The sequence below is a fragment of the Hipposideros armiger genome, unplaced genomic scaffold (assembly GCF_001890085.2).
Source record: "Hipposideros armiger isolate ML-2016 unplaced genomic scaffold, ASM189008v1 scaffold_264, whole genome shotgun sequence".
NCBI lineage: Eukaryota > Metazoa > Chordata > Mammalia > Chiroptera > Hipposideridae > Hipposideros > Hipposideros armiger.
Window position 1 is genome coordinate 1847824 of NW_017731614.1, and position 10953 is coordinate 1858776.

General features: G+C 54.4%; 1 protein-coding gene across 1 annotated transcript in view; it reads left to right on the forward strand.

Annotated features, from left to right (window-relative positions):
- ALKBH5 (alkB homolog 5, RNA demethylase) overlaps positions 1-10953 on the forward strand; it is a 23081-nt gene extending 12128 nt beyond the window's left edge. Inside the window, exons 3-4 of the mRNA XM_019656728.1 lie at positions 6865-7020; positions 7815-10953. Coding sequence (XP_019512273.1) covers positions 6865-7020; positions 7815-7992 — 334 coding nt within the window. The 3' untranslated portion in view covers positions 7993-10953. The remainder of the gene's footprint in view (positions 1-6864; positions 7021-7814) is intronic.

The window sequence follows — 10953 nt, forward strand, 5'->3', positions numbered from 1 at the left end:
CTCCCCCCTGGCTTCCCCAGGCAGCTGAGGCACAGGCTGTTGCCTGCAGGATCAGATTCATGCCACTTGTTTGGCTTTGCTTGTCCGTCCAGCCTAATCTCTTCTACTCACTTATGTGGAAGTACTTACGGCTCCTGGTATGGTCCATTGTCTTGGGTCCTGGGCTCTTGGAACAATGTGGCCTATTGGGAATACTTTCCCATCTTACATGTTCATCTTGTGCTCCACCCCCCACCCCCCCGAAATGACCCACATACACACACTGAAAGTTGGGTAACCTAGCCATCCTTCAGAGCTCAGGTGTTGACTGTTGTCACATGCAGGAAGCATCATATACACCTGTAGTCCTCTCAGTACACCCCCTCCCCCTTTAGACTGTCACTGCCCATACACTTGCCATTGTGCATTTCCAAATCTGCATTCTGTGGGGGCAGAGAGATCCCTTGTCATCTAGGACTCAGCATGAGGCCTGGCCCAGAGGAGGACAAATCAGGCTGAGGAGGAGCAGCTTGTCTTAGAAAAGGACAAGCTGGTGACAGGATGGAAAGGGGAGCATCCAGGCCCAGACGTTGCCCAGATATCAAGGATACGGCCTTGGTGGGCACCTGGCTGACTCGATGTCGTCTGGTGAAGTCATGTCTAGATGGGCAGAATTTGGATATTGAGCCTGGCCCGCCTCCTCATAGGCAGAGGGGTAGAGGCAGGCTGTCCTCCCTTAAGTTTGGATAAAGATTACATAGGCTACTGAGGGAGGGCCTTGGGGTGCTATCACTGTCGCAGGTCTGTCAGAGCTTGGATGGTCTTTCTCGGCCTCATGGGAAATGGGTGGGCGGTTGCCAAGCGCTGTCAGGTTCAACACAATGCAGCTCCTTTGAATGTGGCTAATGCTGAGTTTTCATGCGTGTGGTGCTATCATTTCTCATAGGGAGGACGGGGAGACTGGAAGGGACCTGAGAGCTTCTGAAGGAGTGGAATCCTTGGGTTGCAGCTGAGTGTTAACAGCCTCTGTGGGGGCACTACCAGTAGATGGCAGAGTGAGGTCTAGAACCTGCGTCTCATGCTGGGTCTTGTGGTCCCTTGGTGGTTGGCACAGTGGCACACTCCAAGCCCTGCTCCTGCCCCAGTGTGTCATTGGTGTGGCTGCTGAGTTTAAGAAACAACCTGACACACAGAAGGGCTTTCTTGCCTCTGCTGTGCAAGTACAGAGCTGATTAGCGCGAGTGTTTTCAATGGCAAGGGGGCTACTCCAGAAAGTGGGGTGAGGCAATAACTGCAGGCTGGTCAGCCCCTCAGCATCCCTCAACTTCCCTGAATGTCACTTTGCCCCAGTGCTTCTAGGGCAAGCTGCCCAATGTGCATCTTGGTCAATTGTTGGTCCTCCTGGCAGGGAAGCTGGACCTAACTTTTTTGAAGGTGTGGTTAAAGTTTTAAATTACTGGTTAGAGAATGCAGGGGCTGACCAACTTGTGGGGTGTAGCAGTTCATCAGGACTGGGGGTGGTGCGTGTTCCATGGTTTCCACAATTCCCTGAGGTGCAGCCTTTCTAAAGGGCCTTATGAGCTGCTCCATGCCAAACACTCAGCTACTAGGTGCTAGGCACTGGGCAGAGTGCTGCCTACACATTAACCTTCAGAGTAGGGGGTGCGTACTCTGGAAAAGGGCTTCATTAGGTAGGAAGTGAGCTGCTTCAGGTGAGCTGCCTCAGGTGACCTGGTTTGGAATGACCTTTGAGCAGTGATTCCTGATTCGGAAACATTAGGCATCTATAGTGCACAGGTCACCTGAGGCAGGCCTTCAGGAACCTCACCTCCCTTTGTACTTGTTATGCAATAGGTGGGCACTTCCCATGCCAGGGCAACACCAGCAGAGTGAGCACTGTCCTAGAAACGGGGGCCCAGCAGGAAAAAAGCAAAACCAAACAATTATATCTAGCTTGGAGTGGGGTCATGTTTTAGATAGGATGGGTAGATTCGGCTCCTGAGCTAGACGTTGCTCGCTAGGCGGGAGTGGTAAGCCCAAAGGCTGGAAGGCAGGAAGTACAGAGGACCTCTGCAGTTGAGGGGTGATGAAGGAATCAGCACCATGGGCCTCGGATCAGCACCTGATCGCTAGGACATGGCGTCTGGGCCCTCGGAGCCTTCCAGTTGGTGGCCAGCGCACCCAGTCCCTTGGTGTTCAGGAGGCCCCCGGGGCTGCACCGGGTCTGTGTATAACACTTGATTCCTGCACACTTCGCCTCTCCAGTTAACTAGATCAGGTGGCCCAAGGCAGTGTAAATACACTTCTTGGTCAAGTGACACTCAACTCAGAGTAGGCTGAAGCTGGGGAAAGCAGCTGGACGTTCATTTGCCAAGTGTTAACCAAGGCTGGTTGAGCTAGACTCTGTTAGTGCCAGGAATGTGTTCAATATGGTCTCTTCTCATTCCTGTTGTCCTTTCGGGAAAGGCAGACAGCACCTCACCAGGGACTGGCCAAGGAAGGCTTTCCAGAGAAGTACCACCTGAAGGGAGTCAACATGTGGGCTTCAGGCAGGCACAGAAGAGAGGCTCTTTATAGTGACTTGGAGTCCGGGACTCTTAGGTAGTCCTTTCTGGAACACAGTAGAGATGGGGTGGAGTAATGGATACAGCCTGAGTTAGTCAGAATAGACTGTGCTGTGCCAAAGAAACCTGGACAGCGCTGGGGAGACATTGAGGTGTGTGAGCCAATGGGGTGGGAGATGTGCATGGAGAGATTGCTCATAAGAAGCTAGCTAAATGGCTGATTTGCTCATTTGGACCAAGGGGTCCCAGGGGTCGGGGAGACCCTTCCTGAAAGCAGAGCACCTCAGATGTGCGGCTGTGTGTGTGGAGGAGCTGAGGGTGAGAGAGAAATGGAGGGTGTGCTCTGGCCTTCGTCCCTCAGGGCTGGCCGGCTCTTGGCTTCCCTGACCCTGGGCAGGCCTAAGACATCATCCTCACTGATACCCCAGCCGTTGCTCCTGTTTTCATGATTCTTGTCCCCTGTGCCAAGGGTTAGCCCACTTTTGTTCACTGGTCCAGAGAGTGTATGTCCATATGCACACACAGTACCCATTTCGCAGCCTGACCAGCCTGTTGTGTCCACAACCTGTACAAGGAATAAGGGAGCATTGAAACGATCGGGATGTGACTGGCTTGGGTTCCTGACCTGGCTCTGCCCCTTTCTTGTGGAATACAAGTCAGCTACTTGAGCCCTGTGTTCTCACCTGTGAGTGGGGGAAATTGTGCTGGGGATGATTAAACTCGAGAATGCTGAGAGTGCTTCTCCTAGCCCCTTCCTCACCATAGCTCCCCTCTGATCTTGCTAGCTCAGGGTAGGGGAAGGTGGTGTCACATGGGGCCGGAAGAAAGGGACTCTGGGAGATGTGTTAATCCATGGCCCAGATAGGGAAAGCAAGCTTGGCGTCTGGCCTCCTAGTTCTCAGAGGATGAAAAGCTAGACCTTACCAGGCCTGAGCTAGGGGATCCCTGGGCACTCACGATGCGGGCCCTGTTATCTGGCTGGCATCTGTGGAACCCTGGCTCTTGGAGCTCTGGGTTATGCACGTGTGTATGACATGGTGGTAACCAGGCTGAATGATTTGCACCGGCTGTCCTTGGGGCCTGGGTATCTTTCAGGCTGTGTAGGAAGAGGTCTGCTGGAAGCCCAGGACTGTGCTTGGGGCGCCCTCTCTGGGTAATGCCCTCCTGTGCCTTTTAGGCTCTTCTGACAATAGCAGGCTTTTACACCTGTCTCAGAACTGCCTTGTGGGGAGCAGAGCGGGTGTTGGAAAGGAGGGAGGTTGGTGAAAGATGGGGGGCAGGGCCACGCAGGGGTGGATACTATTGTAGGCAAGAGTGGCGCTGGTCTGGGCTTTGTGGAGTCTGATACTCGGGGGTGCTGGAGGTTAGACCTAGGGTCCCAGGTCAATCAGTAGACAAGGGGGTGCTCAGATATGCCTGCTGCACCACCTCCTGCCTCCTCAGTCCCTTGGGAAAGCCAGGCTTTGTAGCACAAGGGTGCTTAGTGAGGTTGGAGCCAGAAGTTGGGAGAGTGGTTGTCAGCAGGGCCTGAAGTGCAGAGTGGTTCACCATCTCCCAGAAATGGTAGTCGGCCTGGACAGCTGTCTGCTGCAGTGAAACGAGCCCACCTGGGCTTTAGAGACCATCGTCAGATCATAGCTACGTGACTTAGGCTGGTGATTTGGTCTCTGATTTAGCATTGCTTCCTACCCCCACAGTGGGTATAATCCTTCCCAGCAGCGTCTCTGGATTCCGTGAGTGATAAAGGAACATGGGGGGGGGGGCACTTGGGACAGAGTCAACTCCCTCCCTTCCCCTCAGGTCACATGATGTGTTACATTAATGCTGGCTTATCCTCCCTTTGGTGTGGCGTCCCCCATGCCTTGGCCCAATCCCTGCTTTGTCCTGGGGGCTGTCCTGACACCCTGGGTGACCTTCCTGGGTATGGCAGTCTGCCTGGGTAACCCTCACCTCATGTGTCTGGGTGCCTTGCTGTGACCCCTGGACTCTGACTCAGACCTGGAACGCAGGTCTTCGTTCCTCTTGTCATTCGAGGAGGCCCAGGCCCAGACCCAGACCTTACTGCTAGAACTGGGCTTCCTTACTCCAAACTTGTGGCTGTGTACACTGAACCCCAAGGGGTCAGACCTGCTCCCGGGCAAGAGCAGCTCTGAAGTTAAGCTACTGGTAGACTCTGGGCTTGGGATCTGGCTCTAGCCTGACTTCCTGCAGCTTGGTGGCTCTTTAAGTGGAGGGAGGGCAGGAACTTCTGCTTTCTGAGATGTGCTTCTAACAGCCCTAGGGGATGTGTCAGGAGCCCTTTGGAACCCCAGAGCTTATACTGTCTCCAAAGCGGGTACAGGAGACTGGTAGGGCCATTTGTGGTAATTCCTCCTCTGGGAGCTGCCCCTTGATGGCCACAGAGCTGTCATGGGGGGCGGGGACCCAACACCCTTCCCTCATTTAGGCAGGTAGAGAGCAGCAGAGCCAGTCCATGTCCCTGGCCTGTCTGTCCAATCTCAGCTGGTCCTGCCTTTCTCCCCAGCCTCTCCAGCAGTCCTAGACTCATAGTGAGGGGCTACCACCACTGTCCCCTGGTTACCCAGACAGGCCACCGAGTAGTAAGTAGCCCAGGAAGGGCTGGACTACACCAGGGCTTGGCCCATGTCAGCTGTGCCTGTGTGGCAGGATTTGCTTGTGTTTTCCAGCCCCACAGGTGTGTAGGTCTGGCTGAGAGTCTCACCTAGGTTTAAACCTTTCTCCCGTGACTTCCAGGACATGTGACTCACTGTCTTTCTGACCCAGTTTCCCCATCTATTTATTTATTTATGTATGTATGTATGTATATATTTATTTATTTATTTTTATTGGGGAATTGGGGGGTTGGGAACAGTGCTGGGGAACCGGGGAAGGGGAACAGACAAGTTGCTGTCGTCCCGTTCTTCAGTCCAGTTGTGGAGGACGCCGCCCCACCGGCCCAAGTTGGCATCATCACTGCGCTCCTCCCGGGTGAGGCAGATCAGTCGCCGGTCTCTGGACGGCCGCTCACCGCGGCTGCTGGCCACACACGGTAGCCCATGGCAACCCACCACCACAGAGGCCGCAGCCTACGCTGTCGCCGGCGACCCACAGCAGCCCAGCTCCAGATTGAGCTGTTGTTCAGCATCTTAGCTGTGGAGGGCAGTGTCACTGGCCCTCACATGTGGGATCCGAACCGGGGCCCTCCAGCGCCCCAAGCCAGCTCCCAACCATCGTGCCACTCGGCCGGCCCCTCCCCATCTATTTATAGCAAACCAGCCAGTAGGGGTAGGGGGAGCTGTGAGGACTGGTTGTAGTTGTTACCAAGAGCGCCAGGCAAAGCATCTCTCGGATTTCATTCTCTTTCTCTCAGTGTTTTTCTGAGGATGTCCTTTGAATCCTGCCCTGACCCCCAGCATCTTCTTCTCAAAACCAAATGACTACTTTGTGCTCAGCAGCCAATGGGCAAGGTGCCTTCAGGCCTTCTGCCAGCTGTGCCCCCGGCACTCCTCCTCCGAGGCCTCTTTCCTGTGCCTTGCTGTACTGGCCTGGCTTCGTAAAGGGCTTGGATCACGCCCACAACCACCTTCCTGCCCAACTTCTCCAGCCCCTCTTCCCTGTCCATACTTGCATGTTCTCCATTTACTAGGCAGTGTGTTCCTTAAAACTCACACCCAGTGGTCGGTGGAGACTTTGCCTTCAAAAACCCTTGGCTGTGTCAGTATCCTGGAACGAGGAGAAGCTGCCAGGTGGCTGTGGTGGGACCAGAGCCAAGGTTGTAAATGTGGAGCTGGGTATGGGCTCTTCTGTTAGCTGCAGCCTCAGTGTTGCTGTGTGAGAGAAGAGGGAAGCTTACTCTGTTCCTCTCCAGCTCTTCCACAGGCCTGGACCGGGCAGCCTTCCTATCCTGGTATTTCAGGTGGCCATGCAGCCTGATGGAGTATGTTGGTGCCCACCGGTGGGCCTTCGGTCCCCTGGCAGGTGGAGTGCATGCCCCTGGACCACCGCTGGGCCTGAGTGGGGTGAGGTGGGGCTGCCTCATCCAGCTGAAAGAGCGCCCTGGGATCTTGCCCCTGGGCAGCAGATCCTAATCATGGGAGTCTCCAAACAGAAGTATCCTAGATCCCTTCCCTTGAGCCTGTATTTAAGAAGGAGCATCTTTGGAAGTCAGCCAGACCAATCGCTAGTTGAACCACAAGGAGATTGAGGCACAGAACAGAGCTGCCAGCCTCCCCATTTAGCCTGGCTGGAGAGAGAACTGGTCTGATAGGGCCCACACCCCACCAGAGCCCCCCTTGTGATCTCTTGCCTGTTTCCTTTGCAGGACGAGGTTAGATGCACCCCGGTTGGAAACCAAGTCACTGAGCAGCTCTGTGCTGCCCCCCAGCTATGCTTCAGATCGCCTATCGGGAAACAACAGGGACCCCGCTCTGAAACCCAAGCGGTCCCACCGCAAAGCAGACCCTGATGCTGCTCACAGGTACAGCTTAGGACCTTCAGCAAAGGCCAGCAAAGCCTCCTGCGGCCTGGCTGCAGGGTGAGATGGGAGGTGATTAGGAGCCTGGTGTTGCCCACCTCTCTAAAGCCTTGTGTCTGCTTCCCCTGGGCTGGTGGCATGCACCCTTAACCCCTGACTGATTGCCTCTATCCAGAGAGAAGGGGTTGGGCGAGACTGGTAAGTGGCCTGCCCACAATTTCCCTTTTTCAGTCCACCCAGACAAATGCTCTTGTGGGTTATACTTAAATGTTAGGAGGGAAGCGCAGAACTTGGAAGGTGGCGGACTGGGGACCCATTTCAGAAGGGTTGGCAAAGACTGCTGAGGAAGCACTGTTTAAGTTGAGACCAGAAGGCTGAGGAAGACCTGTGGCAAGGGCAGTCAAGGCAGGAGGTTCTGTATGGGCTGAAACACTGAGGCAGGAAGAGCATGGTGGTTTCAGGGGCTGGTGGGGTTAGTGAGCAGAGAGAGAAAGCGGAAGTAGAGGGGAGGCCTGAGAAGTAGAGGGAGGCAGCGGGGCTGTGCAGGGGATTGAGGCTGGAATAGGGAAGGTCTCTCTGTCCGGCAGCCTTGGCAGTGTCCTGGGGCACTGGACTTGGAGCCAAGCAGACCCCACAGGGTACTTGGGTAATGTCTCAAAGATGAGGAGTGGCCACCAGCCCCAGTAAGTGGGCAGGGACTACACTGCCAGTCCCACCCCTCGTGAGCTGGAGTGAGCCATCTCAGAGGCAGAGGTGGGAGGCCCTCAGCCTCTTGGTTAACCCCTTTCCCCCCACAGGCCTCGCATCCTGGAGATGGACAAGGAAGAGAACCGGCGCTCGGTGTTGCTGCCCACACACCGGAGGAGGGGGAGCTTCAGCTCCGAGAACTACTGGCGCAAGTCCTACGAGTCTGGGGAGGACTGCTCAGAGGCGGCAGGCAGCCCTGCCCGAAAGGTGAAGATGCGGAGGCACTGAGGCCCCATCCTCTCTGGAACCTTGGTACTCCTCACGGAGCTGCCCCTTCTTTTGTTTCGTTTTTGAGGGGATTTTTTTGTTTATTTGTTTTGATCCTTACATTTTTTCCCTCAATTTTGTTGCCTGGTAAGGCTGAAGAACAGAATTGGCTGGGACCTGGTTCTCACGTTCTTGGTTTTCTTCCTGGATGGAAAGGCTGACGGAAGCTTATGCTGGAGTGGCTAGAAGAGGCATGGGGGGCAGCCTTCCTCAGGTGGGGCTGTGTCAGGCTGGTTTTATTTAAAAGCAACAAAATGTTTTGGTTAAGAAAATTCTTGTTTTGCTTTCAATGTAAATCTCAGTGTTGTAAATGAAATTCAGTCTTCTGCCCACCCCTCCCCTATGTCTCTGCTGGGTTGAGGTCTCCTGGGCCTTGCTGGCTCCACAGGGGTCCTACTGTCCTCCCACCTCTCACCTGCTCTCCAGGCCCCAGAAACTCACGCAAACATCCTCTTCCTGTTTGCAGAGTCATTCAGGATGACTGGACAGGGGCTTCAACAGTGCAAGCCCCTGCACCCCACCCCGGAGTGCTTCCATGCCCCCTGGCCTCCTCTGCTCATGGGTCCCTGGCTGCAGTGGTCCTGACCTCTGTTGCTGAGAGCATGCCTCTTGCTGGGTTGCTCCTTTCAGGCATCTGCGTGTGATTGTATGGAACAGTTAGACTTGCCATGTTGGGGCAGCTTTAGCAATTGTTTCTAGCTAGAGGGACTGGTGTCCTTCCAAGTCTAGCATTTGGGGTATGGAAAATTGTGGTGTGTGGTAGGGGTTTTGTTTTGTTTTGAGTTTTTATTTTTTCCTTTAGTCTTGGCTTTTTCCTTTCCCTTTCCTTTCTCCTACATGGGCCTTCTCCCCATGTCATCCCTATAGGAAGGGGCCTGCCCCTTCTGTCTGCCTGCAGCGCACACCCAAGGCCAGAACTCAGGCCTGCGGGCTGTGTGTCTCTTCTGCCTCAGGGGTGTGGGAACCAGGGAAGGGGCTTTTAAAAAATAGTAATGAAGGGGGGGGGAATAAATGAAGTCGTAGGCAGTTTCCACCTACTCAGACCCTCTAAGGCTGCAAGGTTTTGCTGATCTAGGTTCATTAGAAATGTCTCCTTGCCAGCCAGGGCCAAGACCCAGGCCTGCTGAGTGGAGAGGCCTTCCCAAGTCCCCAGGCTGCCACCACCCCAGGGGGGCCTAGGCCCAAGACTGCAGAAATCTGGGGCAGCCACCACCAAGAAGCCCCTCTCAGGGGCCAGAACTCCTTTGACAGTGTGGATTCCTCAAGTTGGAACTGCATAACTAAAGCAGTTGCAGTTTTATTTTTTTTACAGCTTTTTTCCCCAAAATGATTTGTAGTTGTGTGTGTGCAGCACTTTGCCCTGATATGTGTGCTCTACAATAAAAACCAAATCTAATATATTTTGAAACAGTTGTCTGATGTTATCGTAAGAGAGGGCTTGCCTTTGGTGCTTCCTTAATCCCTTTATTTACTCCTTAAACTAAGAATGGGTTGGGAATGGGCAGAGCTCATTGCCCACGAGGGCTCCAGAGGAGACAACCTGTTGCTGACACGGCTCAGGGCTGAAGGTGGACTTGCCTCCTGCCTTCTCTCCCCCTCCCAGGAGGATGGACTTCACAAACCGTGTGTCCATGTGCTGGGGCACTGTGGGCCCACAGGAGCCAGGACCATCCCCTGCTGAGTTCTGGAAAGGTGTTCGGAGAGGCCTGTGCCAGTGAAGGAGGGACAGCATGAGCAGAGGCAGGGGAGAGCCTGGCCTTTGTAGAAGATCTGCAAGTGGTTTTGCACATGAAACGAATTCTCGAGTTCTTAGTATATGCCAGCCAAGCCCACACTGTGGCACCAGTAGTGAGCAGAACACTTCTGGTCCCTGGTACAGATGCAGGCATGAGGCAGGCATGCTGGGATGGACTGGAATTGAGGCCCAAGGGCTTTCAGTCCCTCCAGATTCCGGACCTGGCTCTCAGGTTCTGGTCAAGGGCTTTGGTCTAGAGTCTCCCTCGTTCGCTTGCCCAGAGCCAGTCTGCTTGGCCACATTCTTGCTGTGGAAACCTGGCAAGCCACTTAACTCCCCACTTAACAGAAGAGAAGAGAGCCTAGAGAAAGCAAGTGACTGGCCAGGGCTCAGTCCTGCAAATTGGTGACAGGACATAAAGAGGGGATCAGAGCCTCTGTCTGGCCAGACTGGGCCCTGGATGCCCCAGAGAGAAGACACGAGCTGAGAGGGAAAGTGACTTGCAAAACATCATCCAGACTACATGGTAGAGGTGGACACCCCCCCACTCTGTGCCTGGTCTCCTGCCTTGGAGCATGGGATGGAGGCGCACATGGACAGCTGGGGAGCTGGGAGGGACTCTTCTGTAGCTGTGATAAAGCCAGACCTGACCTCTTCCTAGTCGCTGGGTGAAAAGACGCCCTTTGCCCTGCAGGATTGAGGGATGGGAGGGGCTCCAGCCCTAGCAGGTCCTGCTGTGTCATTGGCTTTAGTCACTGCACCTGTACAGTGGCTCCATGGCACCCCATCTCTGGGACTGATAATCCTCTGAGCAGTCCTCAAGCCTGTGGAGGCCTTAAGGAAGTGGGTCCCATAACTGATGCCTGGAATCTGACTTCCCAGCTATTTCCTGGGGCACCAGCTGTTTGGGCCAGGTGCTGAGTCTCGTCAGTCTGCCCCCGGTCCAGTCTTGCACATAGTAGGTGCTATATAACAACATCTGGCGCCAGTATGCCCACCTGGGAGCCCATTCCATTCCTCCAACCCTGTTGTGTGGTGGGGGAAACAGGTCCAAAGTCATGTTCATTCATTCAAAAAATATTTGTCCTACTGTGTGCCAAGCTCTGAGCTGGGTGCTGAGGATACAAGACCTGGTATATATCAAATACACACATACATATAATGTTATAAATTGTACAGATATAAAA